We start from the raw sequence: 27140 nt of genomic DNA, 5'->3' as shown, positions 1-27140 counted from the left end.
TTGATACACCTGTACAGTTAGGATATGACTGTACTGAAATGGTAAATAACAATGAATCTAATCCCAGAGCAGGGAGACAGCACCATAAGAGGAAGTAAGAATGGGATTTAGTGATTGATGACTTCCTTTTTCCTCAAAACAAGCAGATTTCTTCCCAATAGAGACCTGAGTCATTCAGTTTCTCAACATGACCAGGTAATCATGTGTTAAATATAAACAGGCCTAGTTTGAAGTTCTACAAGAGAAAAAATAGATTTAAGATTATTCAAGTCTGAAAAAGTATTTTGAGGACATTCAGATTCTGTTTCAGAAATAATGAGAACATGTGACACTTATTTTCCAGATCCAAAAAATGTAGGCCAGGTGTGGTGACTCACACCTATAATCCTAACACTTTGGGAGGCAGAGGTGGGAGGACTGCTTGAGGCCAAAAGTTTAAGACAAGCCTGGGAAACATAGTGACACCTCGCCTCTATAAAGTAAAACAAAAATTAGCTGGGTGTTGTGGTGTGTGCCTGTAGTCTCAGCTACTTGGAAGGCTGAGGCAGGAGGGTCACTCAAGCCCGGAGTTCAAGGCTGCAGTGAGTTATGATCATGCCACTGAACTCCAGCCTGGTTGGCAGAGTGATACCCTGTCTCTAAATATATAAATAATAAATTTAAAATGTAACATAGTTGGTCCCTTGGTTTCCATGGGACATTGGTTCTAGGATCTCCTGCAGACAGCAAAATCTGTGGATGCTCAAGTCCTTGATATAAAAGGTATAGTACTTCCATGTAACCTATGACCATCTTCCTGTATACTTTAAATCACCTTTAGATTACTTACTAGTTGTTGTACTGTATTGTTTAGGGAATCATGACCAAAAAAAAGTTTATACATGTTCACTACAGATGCGACTTTGTTTTCCCTGAATATTTCAAATGCAGGTCGGTTGAATCCAGGAATGTGAAATCCACAGATATGGAAGGCCAGCTGTACTTGATAACTATTTCAAGGATGACCTTAATGGCAGTATCATTTTGTTTATTAGAAGATTTGTCAAATTGTTATCTATTTTCCATAATAAGCAATTTTATACATGGTGCTTCAAGTCCCCCAACTTAGCTTGGAAAATGTTTTAAAATCAGTAACTCACCACAGTGAATACTACTGTATTAGAACCTAACTGCCACTCTAACAACAGACAGTCCTACAGGGAAGCTTATTCAAATTTTCAGTTGATATGCTAGGACTTTATCTCTGCTGTATCTGGAGCACAACCCAGCAGAACTGTTAGGGAAGAGAGTAATGAAAAACAGTTCAGGTTTCAGGATATAAACATATAGGTCAGTAAGAGCCTCTTTTTAGTGGCATAACCTGCTCTTCCTCTCACATCTAACCTCAGAGACTGCCCTGTGTACATCCCATTCTACTTTCTATTGCTTTCAACACCAGTTTCCTGACTTCTGCCTAAGTGGTGATTGGAATATGCAGCTTTCTACCTTTTCTCCTACTCTGCTCTGTCTGAAGTACACAGGCCTTTCAGGTAAAGTATTCTCTGTTACCACTCACTTAAATGTACCATATGTAAATAGGCTTCTTCTCAAATCAAAGCAGATGATTTGGAACAAGTCAAGGGGCTAAATTAATGTCATATTTTAAGAAGAATGTCCAAAAATGACAAATATTAGCATTAATAGCTGAAATACTAGAAAATGTGTTGTGAATATGCCATGCAAAATGAATACCAGACTTTTAAAATAGCTTTACAACTTACGGTCAATTAATTTCACCAATTTAATAATTATCTTTTCATCTTACAATACAAATCTGAGTGCAAAGTTTTACTGCCAAATTCATATATTAATAACTAAAACTTACTTGGTATTATATGCCAGATACTGTGTACAATTTATTACTATAATTTTTACAGTAACCCTTTAACGGCTTATTATTATCTCAATTTTTTTTTTGAGACGGAGTCTTTGCTCTGTCACCCAGGCTGGAGTGCAGTGGCGCGAACTCGGCTCACTACAAGCTCCGCCTCCTGGGTTTACGCCATTCTCCTGCCTCAGCCTCCCAAGTAGCTGGGACTACAGGCGCCTGCCACCTTGCCCAGCTAGTTTTTTGTACTTTTAGTAGAGACGGGGTTTCACTGTGTTAGCCAGGATGGTCTCGATCTCCTGACCTTGTGATCCGCCCGTCTCGGCCTCCCAAAGTGCTGGGATTACAGGTGTGAGCCACCGCGCCCGGCCTATTATCTCAATTACGATGAGAAAACAAAGACTTACAGAGGTAGAAGTAACCTGCTCAAGGTCACTATAGCTAAGTCAATGGTAAAACCACTCTCTGGACTCCAAAATCCATGTGTTTAAACATCTACAAGACATTGTTTGCTATACATCTCTACATATAGGTTAAGTTTTACAGACAACTCAAATGCAATTGTCCAAAGCCAAACTACTTTTCCACACATCTCCTTCTCCTCAAATGTTCCCTATTTTAGTAGATGCCACTCTATTTCAATTTATATTTCATATGTATTATCTCATCCTTCAGTAACCATGTGAAATAAGCTTTATAGTTAGTATACTCAGAGTAGAAAACCACTCAGAGATATCGTCATTTAGCCTAGGTCATAAGGCTATTATGCATAACAGCCAGGACCAAACACTAAACACAGCTATTCCCCATTCGCTGCTCTTCCTATCACATACTACTGCCTCTACTTAAAAAAAAAAAAAGTTTTCAGACCAGAGGTGGTGGCTCATGCCTGTAATCCCAACACTTTGGGAGGCTGAGGCAGGAGGACTGCTTGAGCCCAGGAGTTTGAGACCAACCTAGGCAACAAAGTGAGACCCCATCTCTACAATAAATACAAAAATCAGCCAGGTATGTGGTGCGCGCCTGTAGTCCCAGCTACTCAGGAGGCTTCAGTGAGAGGATTGCTTGAGCCCAGGAGGTAAAGGCTGCAGTGAGCCAAGGTAGTGACTGCACTCCAGCCTGGGCAACAGAGCAAGACTCTTTCTCTTAAAAGTTTCGAAATACAATGTAATAAGAATTATCTTCATAAATAAAATTTCATTTTTCCCTTTAAAATATCTCAAACATTACTTAATCTATGTTGTATTATAAAGAAGGGAAAAAGTAAGACCTACTAAAGAAGAATGCCAGCAAAATTCAACTTCATTTAGAATGTCTATGTAAAAACAAATGACCTAAAGACTATTAGAAATATTTTTTTTCTTTTTGGAATCAAAAAAGTAAAAATCCACAGAAATCAAGTTAAATCTCTAAAAAAAAAACCTTTAACCACATTGTAGTTTGTTACTATAATAGACCAGAAAATAAGGCTAACTATGAGAGATAGAAGTGAGCTGTGAAAACCATGCACAGAAAGGACATGCTTTCATTAAGATCAGCATGCTTCAATTAAATTTGCAGGCAATCTAAAGAGAATGTAAAACTGATTTATAAAACTTACCTACACTGCAATTAAATTAAATACGCATTTGCCAAAAGTCTGCTTTCTTTTTTTGGTCCGAACAAGCCAACAACAGCAAGTAGCCAGAAGTTACAAACAATACAAAAGAAAAACTTAAGAGGAAACGGATTTGCTAGACTCGTTATATTTTCAGTCTTAGCATCAAGAAATGAGTGATTATTTGCAATGGAGTTGGCAAGACAGGAAATTGAGTTAAAATTTATCAATCTTTTAAATGGCTTTTCTAGGTAAAACTTTTTTTTAAGGGAGAAAACTCCCTCTAGTATTTTATCCCTTTTTGTAATACTGTACTTTTGCTGTTCACCTTGAATCTTCAGACTTCTTAGAAATAAGATGGATTTTTAAAAATGTAGCTGAGCCAAGTGTGGTGGCTCACGTCTATAATCCCAGCATTTTGGGAGGCTGAGGAGGGAGGACTGCTTGAGGCCAGGAGTTTGAGCTCAGCCTGGCCAACATGGTAAAACCTCATCTCTACTAAAAATATGAAACAAAAAAACACCAAAAATTAGCTGGGTGTGGTGGTGCCTATAGTCCCCAGCTACTCGGGAGGCACAAGAATCGCTTGACCTCAGGAGGTGGAGGTTGCAGTAAGACGTGATTGTGCCACTTTACTCCAGCATAGGCAACAGAACAAGACTCGGTGTCAAAAAAAAAAAATTAAAATGTAGCTGGATTCACCTAGTTCAAATCACCATATTTCCTTTGTTAGGAGGAAAGTCAGGCAGCATAAATAATGAAAAGCCAAATAAGAGATCCAGGAAAAAAATTCACTTAGAAGGCAACCAACTGCGTAGTTTATTCTTACCTTGGCTGTTTTTTTCGCGAGTTGACATTTTTGCTGGTTGAGACAAAAATGACATTATCTTACAATAAAAACTGGGTATTTTCCTAAATGACTATAGTAACGCACTTCGATTACTATGAACTAATAAAGCGCACTGGATGAAAATAAGTAAATATTCTTTTCAATTAGCAAAAATTAAACTAAGAAAGGCAAAACAAAAATTTTTAAAGGATTTTTAATTTACCTTGGTTGATGATGACATCTTTATGCCTAGAAAAGAAATTTAAGAAACACATTTATTTTACAATTTTATATGGCTGACCATTAGAATCACCTCAAGAAACTGTAAAAGTGTCAATGCTTAGGTTATAACCTAGACAAATCTCTAGAAGCGAAAGTAAGAAATCAGCATTTTTTAAAGTTTCTCACTGATGAGCTACTAATATACACTATTTTATAAAACAATGAGTATCCCACAAGAGCATCTAAACCGTGAAAGCATAAAAATAACTTACGAAAAATACTCAAATGTTAGATAATTCTTAAGATTTATTATTTGGCTGGGCACAGTGGCTCACGCCTGTAATCCTAGCACTTTGGGAGGCTGAAGCAGGTGAACTGTTTGAGTCCAGGAGTTCAAGACCAGCCCAGGCAACATGGCAAAACCCCGTCTTTACAAAAAATACAAAAATATTAGCTGGGCATGGTGGCACGTGCCTGTAGTCCCAACTACCCAGGAAGCTGAGGTAGGAGAATCACCTGAACCCAGGAAGGTGAAAGCTGCAGTAAGACGTAACAGTGATAGTGCCATGGCACTCCAGCCTGAGCGACTGAGTGAGACACTGTCTCAAAAAAAAAAAAAAAGACATATTAAGACATATTATTTGAGTTGGGAGCATTAAAAGGTAGATACAACTTTTTGTAGAAGACTTGAAAGAAAACATACACCGGGCTGGGTGCGGTGGCTCACGCCTGTAATCCCAGCACTTTGGGAGGCCGAGGCAGGCAGATCACGAGGTTGAGAGATCGAGACCATCCTGGTTAACACGGTGAAACCCCGCCTCTACTGAAAATACAAAAATTAGCGGGGTGTGGTAGTGCACGCCTATAGTCCCAACTACTCAGGAGGCTAAGGCAAGAGAATCGCTTGCACCTGGGAGGTGGAAGTTGCAGTGAGCCAAGATTGTGCCACTGCACCCCAGCCTGGCGACAGAGTGAGACTCCGTAAGAGAAGTAAAAACTATAATACAGAGTTTTTAAAAAGATTCAAACCAAGGCCGGGCGCAGTGGCTCACGCCATAATCCCAGCACTTTGGGTGGCGAAGGCAGGCAGATTGTGAGGTCAAGAGATCAAGACCATCCTGGCCAACACAGTGAAACCCTGTCTCTACTAAAAAATACAAAAATTAGCTGGGCATGGTGGTACGTGCCTGTAGTCCCAGCTACTTGGTAGGCCAAGGTAGGAGAATTGCTTGAAACTGGGAAGCAGAAGTTGCAGTGAGCTAAGATGGTGCCACTGCACTCCAGCCTGGTGACAGAGCAAGACTCTGTCTCAAAAAAAAAAAAAAAAAAAAGATTTAAACCAGACATACATAACTGTACATGCAAACATAATAGCCAAATAATTATTACTTTTTAGATATAATGAAGAAAGTGCAATACTTACTTGTCTGTATTTTTGGTAACTTTTGGTATTAATTTGGGTGTTGAAGGTATTTTCGACAATTTATTACGGCTATCATCTGAATTTTCCCATGAATTGTGTGACTTTTCAGCTGGTGATGGTCGTTTTATGCTAGAAGGAATATTAATTTCTTAGAGAAAAATTCTGAGTGTAAAAGACACGTAACTGACAATTTAAACAGAACACAAAAGCAGCAATGAACATTTCCTTAAAGGTAATCCAGAAAAGAGAAGGATTAGTTGAAAGACTGCCTGGATGAGTAAAGGAGTTTAACAAGGCAACTCCCAAACCTGTATTATAATTTTCTGTATCACTCAGAAGATTCACTAGAACAAATATTACCTGATTTTTTTTTAAAAAAACACTTCTGTTAACAGAAAAAAATTATTTCCTTACATCGCCGAGTAAGGTTTCTCATAATCTGTAGTTACAGAAAACCTGTATTTTTTCATAGCCATTGAATTTTATGAGCCTGCCATTTTCATTTTTTATGCAATTATGTCCTCAAGAAACTACATTACATACGGTACAGATGACAATTTCTAAATATAACAAGGAATAAACTCTTGTTTATATCTTTAGGGACAATTTTACCAATGATCAGAAATAAACAAGACTTTACATAAGAATGTGGTTATTGGCAATCCTGATTCCCTATACTTATAAGTGAAATTTGTTTCTTTACAAATGATTTTTTCATTGCCTTGCTAACTATCCTCAAACTCATCCAGTCTCCAATATTTCTTGCAACAGTATATCCAAAGAGCAATTTAGGAGGGCAAGCACATTTCCAGGAGACCTCAAGAAGCTGAAAAAAAAGATGCTGGGACAAAGAAGATACCAAGTGAAATCAGAACCTTAAAGACACCGATTATAAAAAGCCACCTTAACACACACAATCCAAAGTTATGTAGCATTAATAAGCTATATCCAAGAAAAACTCCACAAGAGACCAGGCAGAAAAATTATAAACCATTTAGATTGGGTAAGAATCTGCATGAGACACACAGACAAAGCATTTTGTAAGTGGTAAACATGCATCAATCAAGCGAAGGGTATTTTGATTTTCCCAATTTCCATTAGCGATCTGAGGCAAAATATTAAACTGATCAAATAAAAATATAAATCTTTTAGGAATGGTTGTCATTTATTTTATTAAAATTCTAGCCAGTTCTGGAAATGGTTTAATAGTTTCCTAAGATTTCCAAGCAGAAGTACGATGATAAAATATGTCTATTCCTAATCACAAGGCTTGAATAAGCATTTCTAAACAGGCAAATTTAATTAGATTGGCCTCAATATTTGATTAGGAGGCAGCTGTAGCACTGAACTCCCAGCATGCAGGTTTAGATTCTCAATTTAGGCTCACACACACTGTTAGAATGTTTCTCCCTCTTCCCCTTCTCATAACTTTAAAATATTATGACGGACACAGAGAGAAGCCCTCAAGCAAGCCTTTAGCATAGAAAAGACCAGGTGAAATGGATTCATTTCTCTACTCAAGGAAGAACTTATCCTCCCAAGACCCAAAACTGAAACTGAGATGCAGCCACCATGAAGAGCCACCTGAGATGGGCCCTTGCAGGTTGAAGGTTGTAATGATGCCAAAATACAGTGAGGACAATTACATATGGCCATTTTCTATCCATGGCTATAAATTTATAGCATAGTTACATACAAGTCTAAAAAGTATTCAAAAATTTGGTTGGGAAAATATTGTTTGGTTTTAGACTAGGTTATTCCTGCCTTCCTTTCATCATATTGTTCATAACTCAGTTTTTTTTTTCCAGTTTTAACTGAGAAGTTGTGACCTTAATTCTTTATTCCCCAATGTGCTATAAAACATAAATTATAAGCAATGAAGAAGGGAAAAATAAAGCCACCAGCCTTTTCTCTCAGAATCCTTGGATAGCTAACTTTTTCCCAAGTCACAGAATTTAGGTATCATTACAACCATTCCCTAGCTCTGTACTTGGGGACAGTTAAAACCTTTTGGTGGGAGTAGCATTCTTGCTTTCTGGAGTTTGTCTGTGTATTTGGAGAGGTTGTGAAGAGGGCTGGGGAGAAGGTGATGCTCGAATTTGTGGACTTTGATCATTAGAATGAGATTCCTCTTTTTTTTCTCTCTGTCCTTGTGGTTTTTCTTTCTTTTTTTCTGTACCACTGTAAAATAAAGTATAACATGGAACAATACACATTTAAACAAATAAAAAAAAAATCAAGTGATAGAAAAGTGATTATTATATAATTCAAAACCTTAGGTCATACAGCTAATACAATTTGCACTGTTTTCATTCAAGAAGGACAATATTTCTTTGAAAATTCCAGAAGCTATTAACATCTTCAGTGAAGAATTTATAAAAATTCTAAGGTGATACATCCCATGAAGATTGCCCCTTTAGACAGAAATGGTCTCTAATACATTTTGCCATCTTGGCAGATTTTGGGGGACAAACGAAGGTCTCTTAACTGACCTCAAGTTACCCAAATCAGAGGATTATCTGTGTAAAGCATAATGACTGATGCCAAAGGAACACTAAATATTCATGTTTAAAACGTTATTCTCCAATTCCTGTTTTTTTTCTGTATACTTCTACTCCCGTCAATTGAGTTTTACACTTACCAAGAGTTTAAGTTTTTTCCCAAATCTGTTTATGTTGGTTATTTTAATTATGTAAGTTAATTAAATACAAAGAGAATAGCAATTTCTATGAAAACTAAGTTTAATGCTCTGGAAAGACTACAAAAAAATGAGTTACTAAAAAAAATTGCTGTTAAATTTAGTGTGAGTGACACAATTTAAAAAATCACAGAAGCAGTTGGGCGCAGTGACTCACGCCTGCAATTCCAGCACTTTGGGAGGCGAGTGGATCACCTGGGGTCAGGAGTTCAAGACCAGCCCAGGCAACATGGTGAAACTCCGTCTCTACTGAAAATACAAAAATTAGCTTGGTGCAGTGGTGTGTGCCTATAATCCCAGCTACTCGGCAGGCTGAGGCAGAAGAATCGCTTGAGCCGGGGAGGTGGAGGTTGCAGTGAGAGGAGATTGCACCATTACACTCCAGCTTGGATGACAGAGTGAGACTGTCTCAAAAAACAAACAAATCACAGAGCCTGGGTGTGGTGGCTCATACCTGTAATCCCAGTACTTTGGAAGGCCAAGACAGGAGGATCACTTGAGCCCAGGAGTTCAAGACGAGCCTTGGCAACATAGTGAGACCCTGTCTCTTAAAAAAAAAAAAAAAAAAAAAATTGGCCGGGCACAGTGGCTCATGCGTGCAATCCCAGCACTTTGGGAGGCCGAGGCGGGCCGATCATGAGGTCAGGAGATCGAGACCATCCTGGCTAACAAAGTGAAACCCCGTCTCTACTAAAAAATACAAAAAATTAGCCCAGTGTGGTGGTGGGCACCTGTAGTCCCAACTACTTGGGAGGCAGAGGCAGGAGAATGGCGTGAACCCAGGAGGCAGAGCTTGCAGTGAGCCAAGATCACACCACTGCACTCCAGCCTGGGTGACAGAGCGAGACTCCGTCTAAAAAAAAAAAAAAAATCATAGAAAGAGAGATGGGTTCTAACATACTCTTCTGCCAGAGTTTTAAATTTCTTATTTCATTTCTGAGAACTGAAACTAAAAATTTTAGAAAGTTATTTATGGGTATATTTTATGAAAGACAGTCAACAAGGAATTTGATCAGACATACATATTTAGACGGTAGGTTTGGTCTTTCATTTAAAAACTGATGAATGAATACAGGTGAATATATCTTATGTTAAAATATTTCAGATATTTATGTATAAATTCTTTGGATTCTGTACTTTGACTCTTGGTTAATAAACCACCTGCTATTCCTAACCAGACTGGATAAGTGTACTTATACTGAAAACACTCTAGACAATATTATAAAGCTGATGGAATCAAGACTTGAATTTCAGTGATGAAAAGGTAGGAAACTACTAAATGCCTATTTCTTTACTTTCCTTTTTTTTTTTTTTTTTTTTTTTTGTGACGAAGTCTTGCTCTGTCATCCAGGCTGGAGTGCAGTGCTATGATCTTGGCTCACTGCAACTTCCAAGGTTCAAGCAATTCTTCCACCTCAGCTTCCCCAGCAGCTGAGATTACAGGCACCCGCCACCACACCCAGCTGATTTTTACATTTTTAGTAGAGATGGGGTTACACCATGTTGGCCAGACTGTTCTCAAACTCCTGACCTCAGCTGATTTGCCTGCCGCGGCCTCCCAAAGTGCTGGGATTACAGGCGTGAGCCACTGCGCCCAGCCCTGAATGTCTTTCTTAATCAAAGGACGTTTTGTAATTCGATTATAAGGTACATAATCAACAAGAAAATTTGTTCAAGAACATTTTAAATAAATGTACATAATATATACAATTTATCACATAATAGGTTAAAATGTTAGAGTATATTTTAATGTCAAGTGACATTTCTTAACCTGATACACTTCTGATAACTTCTGACTTCAGACTGGCCCTTGACTATCTACTTTGTGATCAATTTTTTAAAGTGGGTGCCTAAGAAATACAATTTTGGCCGGGCGCAGTGGCTCACACCTGTAATCCCAGCACTTTGGGACGTTAAGGCAGGCGGATCACCTGAGGTTGGGAGTTTGAGATCAGCCTGACCAACATGGAGAAACCCTGTCTCTACTAAAAATACAAAATTAGCTGGGTGTGGTGGTGCATGCCTGTAATCCCAGCTACTCCCGGTGCTGAGGCAGGAGAATTGCTTGAAGACGGGAGGTGCATGTTGCGGTGAGCCAAGATTGCGCCATTGCACTCCAGCCTGGGCAACAAGAGTGAAACTCCATCTCAAAAAATATATGTATATAAAATAAAAAAATAAAAATTAAGAAATACAATTATACTTCAAGAATGTCAGATTAACTTAAAAAACTGAGTTCCAGTATGTCCAACTCTCTCAAAAACAAAAACAAAAAACAGACTTTACTTCTTTCTTGCTGTTCTTCAACAAGAATACAGAGGCCACTAGTTTTATGTGGGCCCAGTACAACCTAAAAGAGCCATTTTCCTTCTGGGTTATTTAAAAGCAAAATATAGGGATCCTGGATCATAAACTAACAAACTCAGCTGGCCTTAGACTGTTGAATCACTAATGTGCATAATACTGATCACTATACACCAACAGTACAATAGCTACGTAAGAAAATGGGCTGAATCTGAACCATTACTGGATACAACATGGAAATTTATTTAAAATTGTACTAACATTTTCTTACGGTTTCTCCTTTTCTACTCAAAGTGGAGTACAGGTAATAAATGTTAGCATCCTTTGTAGGGGAAAGTCTAGATTCTGTAATAACAATGTCAAAGACTGAGTTCTAGGAGGAATTTTTAAAAGGGCTGAAGATCTTGGTATTTCTTCAACATTCTTGTAGTTAACTGTTTGGTTAAGTACCTATGAATCCTTACCGATGAATAATTCGGTCACTGGCATTAGTTTATTGAGGTAAGCATTTTCCATCAGTACACTGTTAACACATGATCTTATTACTTAAGATTTTCCTTACTCATTCTTTGAAGAAACTGGTTTTAAGATTTTGTAGCTTATCACCTATGGTCTCTCCAAACTCTACATCAAATAATTTGCTAGAAATTACAAAAGAGGGAAAATCCTGTGAGCACTTTTATTGGAGTAAATTAATTAACTGATGAAAAGAACATAAAGAATGCAAATCTGTAATCCACTGAAACTTACACTGCTGTAATTCCACAGCCCTCCTGCTCACCACCCCCTAACACACACACACACACACACACACACACACACACACACACACCCCTCAGATAGTACTATATTTTTGAAATAAGCCTTCATTTTATAGTTATGGTTAAAAAATAAAAGTTATAACAGCATTTGACATCCCACTGACACAGACATATCAAATATTCTGTTTTCCCTTTAAAAATGCTGTATCAAATATATCACTTGCTATGGAAAATTCACTTATACAATTTCTTTAAATATAGTGATGCTTATCAACAAATACTTGTGTTTTTTTTTTTTTTTTTTTTTTTTTTTTGAGATGGAGTCTCACTCTGTCACCCAGGCTGGAGTGCAGTGGCCAGATCTCAGCTCACTGCAAGCTCCGCCTCCCGGGTTTATGCCATTCTCCTGCCTCAGCCTCCCAAGTGGCTGGGACTACAGGCACCCGCCAACTCGCTCGGCTAGTTTTTTTTTTGTATTTTTTAGTAGAGACGGGGTTTCACCCTGTTAGCCAGGATGGTCTCGATCTCCTGACCTCATGATCCGCCCGTCTCGGCCTCCCAAAGTGCTGGGATTACAGGCTTGAGCCACCGCACCTGGCCAACAAATACTTGTTAAAAAGAAACAAAACAAAACCAGGAAATGAAACTGCTTTCTTTCTTAGTGAGAAAGGAAAGCTTCCTCAAACAACTTGACAGGTATGATGAGTGCAAGCTGAGTGAGCACAGGCTAAACGTCTCTACTTTCACAGTTTAAGAATTCAAAGGACATGCTCATTTGAATTCAAACAGCTCTATTTCAGATTCTTTCTAAAGGTAGACCTCTACCACATTCAGACAATTTTGCAATGTTAGTTTTCCCCCCTTCACAAATGGGTACCTTTTAGCAGCAGATGAAAGAGTTTCTTTTCCTGCAATTGAGACAGTGCTGGTATGACTTGGTTTTCTGTTTGCACCACTTCCATTGGTTATACAGGACATGGGAATAGCTGCTCGAGGGCTTGGTTGGCCTAAAGATAATTAAGGAAAAAAAATTATATCAAATTTGAATATATTCCTCAAAGATCTAAGTTTTAAAATTAAGTCCATTTGGAAGGAGGGGATGGTGGAAAAAAAATTAAGTACATTATTGTTTATAACTTTTGCGCAGAGTGCCCCCCTGGTATGCAGCACATGATATTGTCTCAAGACTTAATCCCATCAAAACAGACCTATAGGAAAGCCATACTAATTTACTAAAACACAGTTGGGCTAGTTCTCTTAGCTAAATGGTTTGCTTTACCACACACAGCAGCCTTATAACACATGATTCAAATGCGTGCCTCAAGTAAACCATAAATCCCATGCCATCAATCTTCAAAAACAGCTTGTTTGTTAAAATCATAAATTTTAAATTCTAGAAACCATAAATATTAAATTCTAGACTGTTACTCCATATAAATGAAGCATAAGTATATAATGTTAACCTCTCCTTTAACTTACACAGTACAAGGAGTGGAATAAATGTGTGATTGGTATATTGGCATGGTCAGAACACACAACATCACAAGATAAAACAGTCCTGTCTATACTAAGAGTCAAGTAAAGATTTGGAAATAGAGAACATTTTTATTTTTTAATTTTTGGACTCAGTTTTCTCATGTGCACACAAGTAATATCTGGTACCTTAAGAAGTTCTACACATGGTGGTATAACACTGCATTTTTGTCAAGAATAAGATGTTGGAGGTCATTTGTATCATAATCACCTAACATGCTTCCTTAATATAGATTCCTAAGTCCTACATTAGATTGAATGAATTAGAAGACAGGAAGAAGACCTGCTGCATTTATTTTTGAAACCTCTTAAGAAATATTTTTTTACATATAAGTTATATTAACCCCCAAATTATGCAAATATCACTGGTCATTAGATTTAGTTCTAATATGTCAAACAAGTTACTTATTGTTTTATCAGTAGCTTTTTAAAAACTGTGATAAAATAGTCCTAAAATTTATCATTTTAACCATTTACAAATGTACAATTCAGTGACAATTAGTATATTCACAATGTTGTGCAACCATCACCACTACCAAGTTCCAGAATATTTTCATCACCCCAAATAGAAACCACGTATCCACTGGCCAGGCGCGGTGGCTCAGCCTATAATCCCAGCACTTTGGGAGGCCCAGGCGGGTGGATCACGAAGTCAGGAGATTGAGACCATCCTGATTAACACAGTGAAACCCCATCTCTACTAAAAATACAAAAAATTAGCCAGGCGTGGTGGCAGGCACCTGTAGTCCCAGTTACTCGGGAGGCTGAGGCAGCAGAATGGCGCGAACCCAGGAGGCAGCGCTTGCAGTAAGCGGAGATCGCGCCACACTGCACTCCAGCCTGGGCCAAAGAGCAAGACTAGGTCTCACTCCATTAAGCGGTCACTTCCCCCCCACACCCCACCCTCCAAAGAAGCCATACTTTGTTTGGCTTCTTTTATATAGTACAATGTTTTCAAGGTTCACCATGTTGTAGCACGTATATTTCATTCTTTTTTATGACTGAAAAATATTCCATTGTATAGATATATTTTGTTTTTCATCTGTTGATGATCATCTGGATTGTTTCCACCTTCCCCTTTTGGCTAATGGGAATAGTGCTGCCATAAACATTTGTGTAAAAATTTTCATATGAACACCTGTTTTCAATTATTTTGAGTATATACCTAGGAGCGGAACTGCTGAGCCACATTGTTGTTGTATGTGCAACTCTTGAGGAACTGCCAAATACAGTGGCTGCACCATTTTACAATTCCACCAGCAATGTACAAGGGTTCCAATGTCACCATATTCTTGCCAACACTTGCTTTTTTCAGGTTAAAAAAACTCAAAAGGGTATTAAGTGTTACCTCATTGAGTTTTGGTTTCATTGATTCTATTGTTTTTCTATTCCCTACTTCATTTATTTTGCTCTAATCTTTATTTCCTTCCCTCTGCTAAGCCTTGGATTTAGTTTATTCTTCTTTCCTAGTCTTTTTTTTTTTTTTTTTTTGAGACAGGGTCTTGCTCTGTTGCCCAGGCTGAAGTGTCATGGCACAATCATGGCTCAGTGCTGCCACAGCCTCCAAGGGTGCAATCCATCTGTCTACCTCAGCCTCATGAGCAGCTGTGACTACAGGTGCACACCACCACGTCTGGCTAATTTTTGTATTTTTTTTGTAGAGACAGGGTTTTGCCACATTGCCCAGGCTGGTCTCTAACTTAGGTTCAAGCAATCCACCTGCCTCAGACTCCCAAAGTGCTGGGATTACAGGCATGAGCCACTGTGCCCGGCCACCAATTACAGGCATTTTTACCATTCTTTTACCAATGCCTCAAATGGCATATCAACTTCAATTGCTCAAACATTTTGCCCACCTTAAGAATGGGCTTTCTTCTTAATAACTGAGGCATACAAGTTCTTCAAATATTCTACATAAAAGTCCTCTGACAAATACATGTCTGGCAAATATTTTCTCTTATTCTGTAGCTTGCCCTTTTATTTTCAAAACAGTTTTTGAAAGAACAAGATTCTTACATTTTGATGAAATTCAATTAATTGATTTTTCTCTTATAGTCTGTGCTTGTTTGTGTGCTACTTATGAAATATTTGTCAAACTCAAGGTCACTAAGATCTTTCTTATATAAGTTTTAGCCCTTACATTGAGGTCTATGATCCATTTTGATTTAATTTTTGTTTATGGTGTGAGATAAGAGTCAAAGTATTTTTGTTTTTTTGTCTTTTTTTCCCCTGGCATATGACTTTAATGACTCTTGAATTAGGGTTGAAATAACTTGAGCACTCTGCCTAGCACACAGAAAGTACTTAATACCAAAACAACTAAATGGATGCAACTTCACCACCAAATTTCTTTTCTGGATTATGCTGAGTTTATCTTGAGTCTCTCTTCTTGCAGTTTTACCCTACACTATGGCATTGCTACACTGTGCCAGAATGACCTAACACATGCTATGTATCTTTAAATTTAATGCCACGAACTGTAATATGCCCCATCATTTTAAGTACCATTAGAAAGAAGTATTTCCTATTAGAACTATAAGACACCATCAATTGTAATATGCACTGTAATTTCAGGGATGTTAAAAATGTCAAAAACATAGGCACCTTGGACTGATTACTATAAATCTGCCTGTCAGTCCTCAGCTTAAGATTCTTTAGTGGCTCTCCACTACCTTCAGGATGAAAACTAAATTCCCTAAAAAGGTGTAAGAAAACCTTCCACTATGGGCCCTACCAGTCTATGTTCATTTCTTGAAACTCCCAATCTCACACCCTGTGCTTCAGTTTATTTTGAATTCATAAACTAAGTACTTTTTACTCTTCTGCATTTCTGCACCTGGATGATCCTTCTCTCCGGCATACGCTAGTCACCTCTGCTTGCCTAAACTGTTATGTATTCATCATCCATGCACCAATCAAATATTTACTCAGGACCAATTATAATCCTAGTCTTATGTTTACAAAGGTATACAAGGTAGTTGCTGACATCAAGGAATTCAAAATCTTCAAGGAGAATCACATTGGCAATGAAAACATCTGGTAAGTACAGTAACAGAGATATATCAATGGAGTATCATGGAAGTACAAAGAAAGGACACATAATTCCGTAAGGATTACGGACACAGAGCTCAAGGAAGGCTTCCTTGAAAAAATACACAATAAGACCTTAAAGAATAAGAAAGAAATAGACAACCGAAAGGGTGGTGATAAGATACTTGGATCCATTGCAGTATGTGTAAAGCAACAGAAACACTCTAACAGCAAAGTGAGTGTATGTATTTGTGGCATTGAGTGGTTGTTAGTGGGAGACAAAAAGCTCCTTGATGTGGCCAGGATGTAGAATGAAAGGGGATAGTTCAGAGACAAGAGGTAAGTAGCATTCAGATGATGCAAACTTTATAGAGAATGAAGAATCACTAAAGGGTTTTAAGCTGAAAAAGAGAGTTCAATTTACATTTTAGAGAATACCCTCTGGTAGCCATGTGAAGAACTGATTTCAGGGCAGTGGTCTGAGAATAAGATGGTGGGGACCAAGAGCTAGGTAGCGTGAATGAAAAAGTGAAGGAAGTTTTAAGAATCACGGTGGAAACCATCATAACGCCAGGATGAAGGTCAATAAAAACTTTTATACTTGATCATGACATGAGAATGCTAATCACTATAGTTTACACCCCTTAATGACAGACTCAAGTATATGACCTTACTGACATCTTAGCCTGAAAGTTCCTAAATACAAATAAATTTTGGTGTACTGTAGACTAACAGAGTAAAGTTATCACTAAGAACTGCTGCATATTCCAAAGCTCAAAATCTGAAATCCTTCTTGCTACTCTGGTACGTATTATCTTATTCTTGCATCTATCCCAACCTGTCTCTCTAAAACTGTAATTTTATCACAACTTCCTGTTTCTATAACTAACTTCTTCTGGCATTCAATTTACAAACAATGTATTGTTTCTCAGCTAGCCTTGGGATGACTATGTTAGTGACCTCTTACAAATAGTGTATGATCTAGTGGGAGCAATGAATATATATGCCAAAAGAGATGTACAAATAAAAATTTAAAACAATTCCAAAATGTGACAAAAAATAGATCATTTTCAGAAAATAATTTCTGAGGCCTTTAAGATGGCTACAGTTTTGATCAGAAGAAGGGTAGAGATAGTCTAGTTGATATTCCAAATTTTTTATTTATCTCGAATTCTCTATCACATGCCTCATAGCTCTAACTGTATACTTCTTCCACCCCTCATTTTTAAGCTCTTTGTCCCTTTTCTCAATTGGCTGATTACTCTTGCTTTATTCTTTGAGAATACTGAAGACTACATGTACCACAGCTTCATAAAAGGGTTCCACCCTATTTATCCATAGTAATTTAATTTGACCTCTAAAGAAAAATCCTCTAGAAAATGTAAACACNTATCCATAGGAATTTAATTTGACCTCTAAAGAAAAATCCTCTAGAAAATGTAAACACCTTAAGATGATAATGATCATTTTCCTGTCAATAATTTATGTGATATTCAATACTATAAATTCTAATTTCACAAGGGGCTAAAAAAAAAATCACATATAAAACTGTCTATAATATAAAAAATGACTTTACTTTTTAAAGAAAAAATACAAATCCCTACAAGATAATTTCATTTTTAATGTTATGAAAAACTTCACTTATTTGAAAATACTTTGCTTAAAATATTTATTCCAAATTTTCTTACCACTAATTTATTAATCTTGTTTAATATCAAAACTGAGATGATCTATTTTAGGCTGTACACAAATGTCAATAGTGAAGAGTCACTTAAATTCCAATTGCTTTCAACAATATGCTATATATAAACTCCAAGATAAAGCTGTTCAGAGTTGCCAATAACATTATGAAACTTTACATACGTATTTCTCTCAATGTCTTAATATCAATATTGGAAACATAATTAGTTGGACGTATTTTTCCATTAAAGGGAAATATAATAATTATTAACATGAATTATTCTCATCTACGAAATAATTATTTTCTCAAATTATTAATCAATACCTCCATCAATCCATTTCATAGACTTGCCTGTGTCCCAGGCAACAGAGTAACTCAAAAGAGTGAACCACCTTAGCATATTATAAAATAGCAGTCAAAGTTAATTACGAAGTATAATTTTAAAATCAACTGGAAAAAAAACCTCTCTGTAATTAATAAGGTTATTAAAAAGAATTAAGAGTTAGTGTTATGTGAAAAGAAAAAGTCCCACAGAGATGGTTCTGTGGCTCCAGAAGTAGGTAATCCTTCACTAAAGAGCCATTAACAAAACTGATCCTAGACTCACTTTAGAGACACAGGAATTATAACTAAGGATAATTAGAAAAGCACCAGAAACGACAACTTACAAAAAGTAAGTTCCTGGGGAATAGGAATTATAGCTAGTTAACTGTATTTATATTTCATGACATTGAGAAGTAGGTGCTAAATAACTCATGTGTCATATAAAATATTTGTGTATACGCTGGAAAAAAAGCAATTTTTAAATTTCTTTAAAATATTTCAGAATTTTCTTTACTGAAATACCTTAGTAGATACAATATGAGAGAAAATATCTTTAAAATTTTTCTCAATTTACATAAAATTATAACGTACTGTTGTTTCAGCATATTAAAAAGACTTTGGAGACCAAGGCAGATTACTTGAGCCCAGGAGTTTGAGACCAGCCTGGGCAACATAGCGAGATTCCACCTGTACAAAAAAAGAAAAGATTTTAGCAGGGTGTGGTGGTGTACACCTGCAGTCCTAGCTACTCCAGAGGCTGAGGAAGGAGGATCACTTGTGCCCAGGAGTTTGAGGTTACAGTGAGCCTGGGTGACAGAGTAAGACTATGTCTCTTAAAAAAGTAAAAAAAAAAAAAATCTAAACTACTTAAAATAAGCTTTTAAAAATGTGAATAGCAATCAAACATCACTATCATTTTCTATTATAGGTTTTAATTTTTTTTTTTTTTTGAGACGGAGTCTCGCTCTGTCACCCAGGCTGGAGTGCAGTGGCGCAATCTCAGCTCACTGCAAGCTTCGCCTCCCGCGTTCACACCATTCTCCTGCCTCAGCCTCCCGTATTATAGGTTTTAAAATACTTATATGTACCCCCGGGGTTCTGAGTCCGTATATTATATACAGGAAACTTGTTCTTCCCTCTCTACACAAAGCTGATATTCCCTATAAAGCCCATATACATTAACTGATCTAGCTCCTTATTCTACTCTAAAATTCCAAAATCCCCCTATAAAAATCAATTTATAACCAAACAAAACATTTTCTGGCTTGATCTTGGCGGTCCTCAAAGTTGGGTCTCTAAAAAGTAAACAAATCAAGCAAGCAAGCAAGCATAATTTAACACAATCAGTCAAAGTGGTTTCCATCAAGTCTTTTGCCAAACCCTCAGGTCCCTTACCCTTTGTCATTGACATATTTATCTTACTACCACTAATGAAAAAGATCAATCCTATCTTCCACCTAACTCTCCACTGTAAATACACAGACCCAGAGTACATGAGGCTGAGAGGGAAAAGAGTGGGAATCACAAAACTGGGCAGAATGATACTCACCTTTCCTCCACAGTAAGTTTCCCGTCTCCACACCCTCAGGGTCTTTCAGCATCTCTTTCAAAAGTCTACGGTCTTCCATTCTCAGCTTTAACCACTCCAAACATGTATTCCCTTTTTTTCTACCACTGATGACCTATCTTTCTGCCTAAAGGTTATCAGTGTCTCAATGTATATTCACAGTTATCAGATCTAGAAGTTGTAGTTCTCAGGAGACAGTGATAAGGACTAAAACTTCCAACCCTGACAACTATGAATATATATCAACCTCCACTCAGTTGTATCTGTTCATTCTATCTTAGAAGTAGTACTCTTCTGTTTAAGACTAATAGCTTCTCACCTGCTCTAAGATCCCTTCTCAAATTCTCAGGATACTTGCCTCATCAATTACCACTTTATTTCTCCATATTGGTCTTCCTCTCTGCTGCCTTTTTGTCCTCAACCTATCTTTGCACTCAAGTCTATCATGTATTTTTAACAAATTTTTAAAAGTAATTAAAATTGGCCTTCAACATAGCATCCTCTCCTAGTTATTACTACCTTCCTCCACTCAGGTGAATTTTTTGAGAGCGGCTATATTTGTTGCTCTCAATTCTACAATTCTCCTAAATTGCTGCTTCTCAAAATACTGGTATTTGATTTGCAGTTCTATTACTCCACTAAAATTGCTTTTGGAGAGGTTTCTAATATTGCTGTAAATGCCAAGTCCAAAGGTCATCTCTCAGTCTTTGTTTTATCTGACATCTCTGTAGCAGCTGGCAATGCGCATCACTTTTTGTGCTATGCTGAAATGTTGGAGCTCCCAATGGAACTATCCCGAACTGCCTTCTCATTTTACATCCTCTATGGCTTCAACTATCATCCATAAGAGGAACATTCCCAAATTCTTGTTGCTAGCCAAGACTAACATGAGCACTAGATCCATATGTAATTCAGCTACCAATATGTATCTCTACATACCATACACACCCCAAACAACATTCAGAAACTGAATTCACAATCTTTCTTCTAAATCTGCTTCTCATTTGCTGGTGGGCTGACTGCACTATCTCCTATTCGGCTAGAATTTGGGAGTTATATAAAACTCCTCCCTAGGTTAATAATTTACATAGACTTATTGAAGTAGGAAGGCAAGCCAATAAATGTTCTCACTTTTCCCATGGCCAAAATGGGCGTAATAATGCCAATTCCCATCTACTCTACCAATAAATCAGAAAGAGACATCAAATGATATGTTCAAATACTTGCTTTATGTGAAAGAATGATAAAATTCTTTCTTGGTGGTTGAAGGAAGGCAAAAGGTACACTACATCTGCTCCAAACTCAGAGCAACAGGGTCTTGATGACTGTTTCTCTCAACCTTGAAAACTCCCAATACTGAAAAGTTAAAAGTCCCATTATACTGGGCTAGTAAGTGTCAAAGCTTAAATTAATTTTTTCAGGATTCTGCTGACTACCACAGAGGGTTCAGAATAAAGCTATTTAAACTATAATGATTTTAATTATGTTTCTGTATTGACAACAGAATTAATTTTAAATGAGTGCCTACCAGTTAGGTTCAATATGAAATGAGACACAAAATAATGATTCAGCTCCTGCTCTCAGTAAACTTATCAACTAGTTAGAAGACACTAACTTAACACAAGTACTGTAACATAAAAAACCTGTAAGTATAATCAGTGGATTATGCAAAAATTCTTTATTTTAAATAATAAAGAATAAACTTTCACAACTTTTTGGGAATTAAAAAAAAGGAAATGGAAAACAAACCATAATCACAAGTAATCAACATAAGAAACTAGTTTTATATTTCCAACTTCAACTTTCAAAGAAAATACTGCAAAAAGCAAGACTCTTCTTAACTTTACAACATAATTACCTTTACTTGAGACTGATTTTTTCACTGAGGCCACATGATCTTCAGAGATTGCAAGACGCCTCAAAACATCAGCCAAAGCTGCCTTTAGCACAGTGATTTCGTCTTCTTGTTGCTGAACTCGTGACTCAAGAGCTGACAGGCGATCTTGAACATCAGAAGTACTTGCAGCAGAAATACTATCATCTATAAAATAAAATATGGAATATTATCAAAGTAAACTGCTTGAGAAATAATTTCTGATAAGAAAAACTATCCCAGATAAGACTTACAAAAGATGAGAAGAACTCTGGCTAGGTGAAGTGGCTCGTGCCTGTAATTCCAGCACTTTGAGGGGCCAAGGCGGGCAGATCACTTGAGGTCAGGAGTTGGAGACCAGCCTGGCCAACATGGTGAAACCTCGTCTCTACTAACAATACAAAAAATTAGCCGGGCATGATGGTGCACTTCTGTAATCCCAGCTATGCGGGAGGCTGAGGCACGAGAATCACGTGAACCCTGGAGGCGGAGGTTGCAGTGAGCCCAGATTGCGCCACTGCACTCTAGTCTGGGCAACACAGCAAGACTCTGTCTCAAAAAAAAAAAAAAAAAAGAAAAAAAGAAAAAAAAAAAAGATGAGAAAATTTCAAAACAAAAAACCCATAACATCCCATCATGTTGACACATATGAACCTTCCATAAAGATTTTCATAGCTATCTTAATTTAAAATAAGTTAATAAATTTGACAACTAATTAAAATGGTGAAAATCTTCCCCAAGGTCAAATTCCCCCTATTTTTATAACATCATCTTAATTGGTTTTCTCAGGAAAACGCTCCCTAAATACATCATCTTGTAGACATCAGGAAACTTGCAAGACAGCAAACTATCCAACCTTTCTTAATTACAACATTATTATCACAGTTCTCTATGAAAACAGAAAAGGCATATAAATCACTTCTGTTTGGCTTTATGTATCAGATAGGGAGTCTATCACTTTAACCAACAACGATGAGGAAGCATTCTTTACTACTTTACTCTTTACTGTACTATTATACTCTCCCACACCCCACAGAAGTCAGTATTGCTATGTAATTAACAAAAGACTTTTCGCTGCTCCTTCTCTCCACCTAACACCACGACCTCTCTTAAAAAAAGGTTTTTATGAAGTACATACTTAATATTTGCCTTAGGTTATGTAACAGCAACAAGAGAAAGCCTTATTCAAATAAGGCTTAGCTATACCACAGCAATACGTAACTTTATACTACTGTATTTGTTGGGTCAATCAGAATCTAAACATATAGAAACATCAATCACTGGCTGGGTGCGGTGGCTCATGCCTGTAATCCCAGCACTTTGGGAGGCCCAGGCGGGCAGATTACGAGGTCAGGAGATTGAGACCATCTGGGCCAACAAGGTAAAGCCCCGTCTCTACTAAAATACAAAAAATTAGCCGGGCATGGTGGCATGAGCCTGTAGTCCCAGTTACTCGGGAGGCTGAGGCAGGAGAATCACTTGAACCTGGGAGGCAGAGGCTGCAGTGAGCCGAGATCACGCCACTGCACTCCAGCCTGGCAAAAGAGCAACACTCCGTCTCAAAAAAAAAAGAAAGAAAAAAGAAAAAAGAAACATTAATCGCTATTGCTTCATTCAGTATAAGCAGGAAAATTCAGGGAAATAACTAAGTGTTAAAAACACCCTTGGCTTACACTGAGGGGACGTTTTAGTTTCTAATGTAAGAGTTGTTTGGACCAGACTGAGATCATTTAAATGATGTTTCACTCATTCAGACGATAACGCAGAATGTATTGTTTTTTTCTCATACTGAGATAGTATGCTATGGAACTTAACAATTTAATTCAAAGTTTGAGTTAAAATCACCACCACAACATTTAAAAACCAAAGCTATCACCATTACATTATGGAACAGTAAACAATATTCATATTTCATATTTAAGATCATATACAGCACCAGACCTCCCATGCATACATATGTACTCTCTTCTGTCTTTACTAGTATTTCACTGACAATCTTATCTTCGAGAAGTACTGATTTTGAAGGAAAACTGGGTTTCATCTTTAATTTAGACTTCAAATTCTGATTCCATATTAACTAGTTACATAATCTTAGGCAAGTTATTTTAGTTCTTTGAATATTAATTTCTTCATCTTTAAATAGGACTGTTACAAGAAGGGTGTGCCTGGGATATGTACAAAGCACAAAAGTTAGAATTTGAAAGCTTTGAGCACATTTGTTACTTAAAGGCAGATATGTCCAACTCTGAGATGCTTAAGGAATAAGAACAATTCAGTCTCTCACCTTAGAAATTTTTATATTTTCAGTATTTTTCATGTCCACAGTGGTCTAGCTGAATTCTAGCTCGTCTATATTCTTTGTAAGTATGTTAGACTACGGTCACTGTTCTTTTTACCCAGGATGCTTTCCTATTCTCCTTCTTCTGACAGAAAGAATAGCCCCTCTTGTCTTTTCTGAAACTCCACCATATTCCTTGCTCCTAGTAGGGCTGTCAATCTATGATGCCTCACTTTCCCCTCTGCCCTCCATACTATGAGACTGAACCATATAAAATGGCCTTTTCAATTGTATAAATATTACTATTAGAAATTTCAGCTGGGCACGGCAGCTCACGACTGTAATTCTAGCACTTAGGGAGGCCAAGGTGGGCGGATCGCTTGAGCCCAGGAGTTCGAGACCAGCCTGGGCAACACAGTGAAAATCCATGTCTACCAAAACAGAAAAAATTAGCTGGGCATGGTGGCCATGTTTGTAGTCCCAGCTACTCGGGAAAGTGAAGTGGGAGGATCACTTAAACCCAGTCAAGTATGTGTTTAAGTCAAGGATTCAGTGAGCTTTAATCACACCACTGCACTTAAACCTGGGTGACAAGAGGAAGACCCTGTCAGAAAGAGGAGAAAACAGAAAAGAGAAAAGAAAAGAGAAAAAATAAAAAGAAAAGAAAAAACGGAAGGGAGGGAGGGAGGAAAGGAAAGGAGGAGAAAGGGAGGTAGGTAGGAAGGAAGGGAGGCAGAAACGAAGGAAGGAAGGAAGGAAGGAAGGAAGGAAGGAAGGAAGGAAGGAAGGGAGGGAGGGAGGGAGGGAGGGAGGGAGGGAGGGAGGGAGTTAATATGGCTCAATCTAATACTACCACAGGAGTAGTAGTCATGAGATACAGGCTAGGCCAAATGAAGCCCTCTTGAATCTTCCAGGGATAGAGTTATAGCCCATCCTCCTCTGTTCTCCAGCTACAAAGATGTCACCCTAGGACTGTCAAAAATAAAGGTGGTTCTAACTACCTTGTGTTCCAGTTCTAGTCTCTGAAGCCCTGGCCCTTCAATTCTGAGAGCTACTCCAATAGTCCTCCCAGCTAATTATGTAACCTAATAAATTCACTTTTTGCAAGCCATTATTTGTAAACCAAAGGCCGTGATTTAAGTCAGTAAACTATATGGATATGTTTTTCTAAATTGTTCTCAATTCATGAAAGATGAGCTATACCTTCATATTATAAGCACAGATAAAATGCTTATATGATTTTTGTAAACATATAACCTGTTTAATTATTCCGGGAGGGCAGCTGAGCTAGTAGATCACCAGACTATAATGCCAAGGTTAGGGTGCTAGGTTTTAGTGCCAACTTGGTATCTTTTACTTTCAGCAAACTTTTACAAACTTTGATTTTTAAAAAAATGACTAAGGTTTTTAAGTTGTGTGAAACTTGGATAGTGACGAGAAAGGTGGTTCAGCTTGTAAAATTCCTATCAAACCCTGACAGACACTGTGAGACACAAGAACAATTTTTCAAAGGGCATAACACTGATAGACACAAGGACAATTTTTCAAAGGACATAACACGTACAAAGTTAACTATTAACAATGTCCCGCATTTACATTGTGCCTTTCATATTTATTACCTCAGCCCACACCCCCCTACACACACTATCTATATTTTATATTGGAGGAAATAGCTCAAGAAACTAAGTAACTTGCTCAAGGTCACCAAACTAATCTAGATATCTGAGACTCAAAGATAAGTCGTTTGACTCTCAACTTAAGTGCCCTTTATTTTATTCCACGCTGCATCCTAACAATAATCACATGAGGAGCAAACAAATACATCCTTTCACAAAGCCACGCAAGGGGCTTCAAAACTATTGAGTGATTTAATCAGTTTTTTGTTTCAGGAAGATCATTTTGATTGCTGCGTGAGAATAGATTGGAACAGGGTAAGAGTAAATGCAAGAACAGACAGGAGGCTATTGTAGTAACCCATGTGAAAGGTGATGATGGCCCATGTTAGGGTTAAGATGTTCAAGTGTCTCAGTTTCTTTCGTCAGAACAAGTATGTCTCCTGTCTCAGTATAAATATTATCATAATGCCCCCTCTTTCACTCCCAAGTTCCCTGGCTTGGATGATCAATTACAGGGTCACTATAGCCAAGGCAACAAGCAATGGCAATGTAACGGAGCATAGTAGTTGATCCCCAAAGTTCCTCATAGCTCTAATTCCTTCCTGTCTAAAATCCTGGCTCTTAACCCTTTCAGGAGCATGAATTTCTTTGAGAATCCAATAAAAGCGTGGTAGAACAGCATATGAACTCTGGTATTACACTGACTAAATACATCTATCTGTTTTCTTTTTTCTTTTTTTTGAGACTCTCTCTGTCGACTAGGCTGGAGTGCAGTGGTGTGATCTCACTGTAACCTCCGCCTCCTGGGTTCAAGAGATTGTCCTGCCTCAGCCTCGATTAGTTGAGGCTGGGAACAGCTGGGAGATTACAGAGGTGCGTGCCACCACACCCAGCTAAATTTTATTATGATTATTATTTTTGTAGATATGGGGTTTTGCCATGTTGGTCAGCCTGGTCTCAAACTCCTGACCTCAAGGGATCTGCCCACCTTCGCCTCCCAAAGTGCTGGGATTACAGGTGTGAGCCACGGTGCCCGGCCATCTGTTTGCTATTTACCAACTCTGTGACTGTTTTCTTCATGTGTAATTTACTCATGCGAACTGGGTACTTACCTCAGGCTTTGGATGATTAGATGAAATAATGCACAGCATGGCCATATAGGGTGGTTTCAATAAGTTATCATCGTACAGTGATGTTCTTTACTGCACTGTTTGTTATTGCCACAAAATTAGAAATGACCTAAGGTCTAAGGATGAGGTTAAATAAGCTATGATATGTCCATACCATCGAATATCATGCAATAATTTAAAATAACAGAGAAGCATAAGCTAAAAATTCGAAAGTTCTACAAGATGACTTAAGTGAATAAGCAAACTGCAAAATAATATGTACTGAATAATTTATAGACACACACCAAAACACACTTTTAAAAATTAACACAAAAAACGTATACACACACACACATATGAATATATAATGTACACAGAAAGAAGCTGTGAAGTACACACATCATACTGGTAACTGGGTTACCTCTGAC

The 27140-nt window shown here is 37.6% G+C and overlaps 1 protein-coding gene across 2 annotated transcripts in view; it reads right to left on the bottom strand.

The window, feature by feature from the left end:
* EML4 (echinoderm microtubule associated protein like 4) overlaps positions 1 to 27140 on the bottom strand; it is a 159042-nt gene that overhangs the window by 58461 nt on the left and 73441 nt on the right. The window contains exons 2-6 of one of the 2 annotated variants that reach the window (XM_025405691.1): positions 21695 to 21877; positions 12579 to 12708; positions 7946 to 8119; positions 5939 to 6067; positions 4517 to 4542 (exon numbers count right to left, since the gene is read on the bottom strand). In XM_025405691.1, coding sequence (XP_025261476.1) covers positions 4517 to 4542; positions 5939 to 6067; positions 7946 to 8119; positions 12579 to 12708; positions 21695 to 21877 — 642 coding nt within the window. The remainder of the gene's footprint in view (positions 1 to 4516; positions 4543 to 5938; positions 6068 to 7945; positions 8120 to 12578; positions 12709 to 21694; positions 21878 to 27140) is intronic. The other variant, XM_025405692.1, reaches the window with a different exon arrangement.

The sequence above is a fragment of the Theropithecus gelada genome, chromosome 13, assembly GCF_003255815.1.
Source record: "Theropithecus gelada isolate Dixy chromosome 13, Tgel_1.0, whole genome shotgun sequence".
NCBI lineage: Eukaryota > Metazoa > Chordata > Mammalia > Primates > Cercopithecidae > Theropithecus > Theropithecus gelada.
The sequence above is the reverse complement of the archived record's forward strand: the minus strand, read 5'-3'. Positions and strand labels throughout refer to the sequence as shown.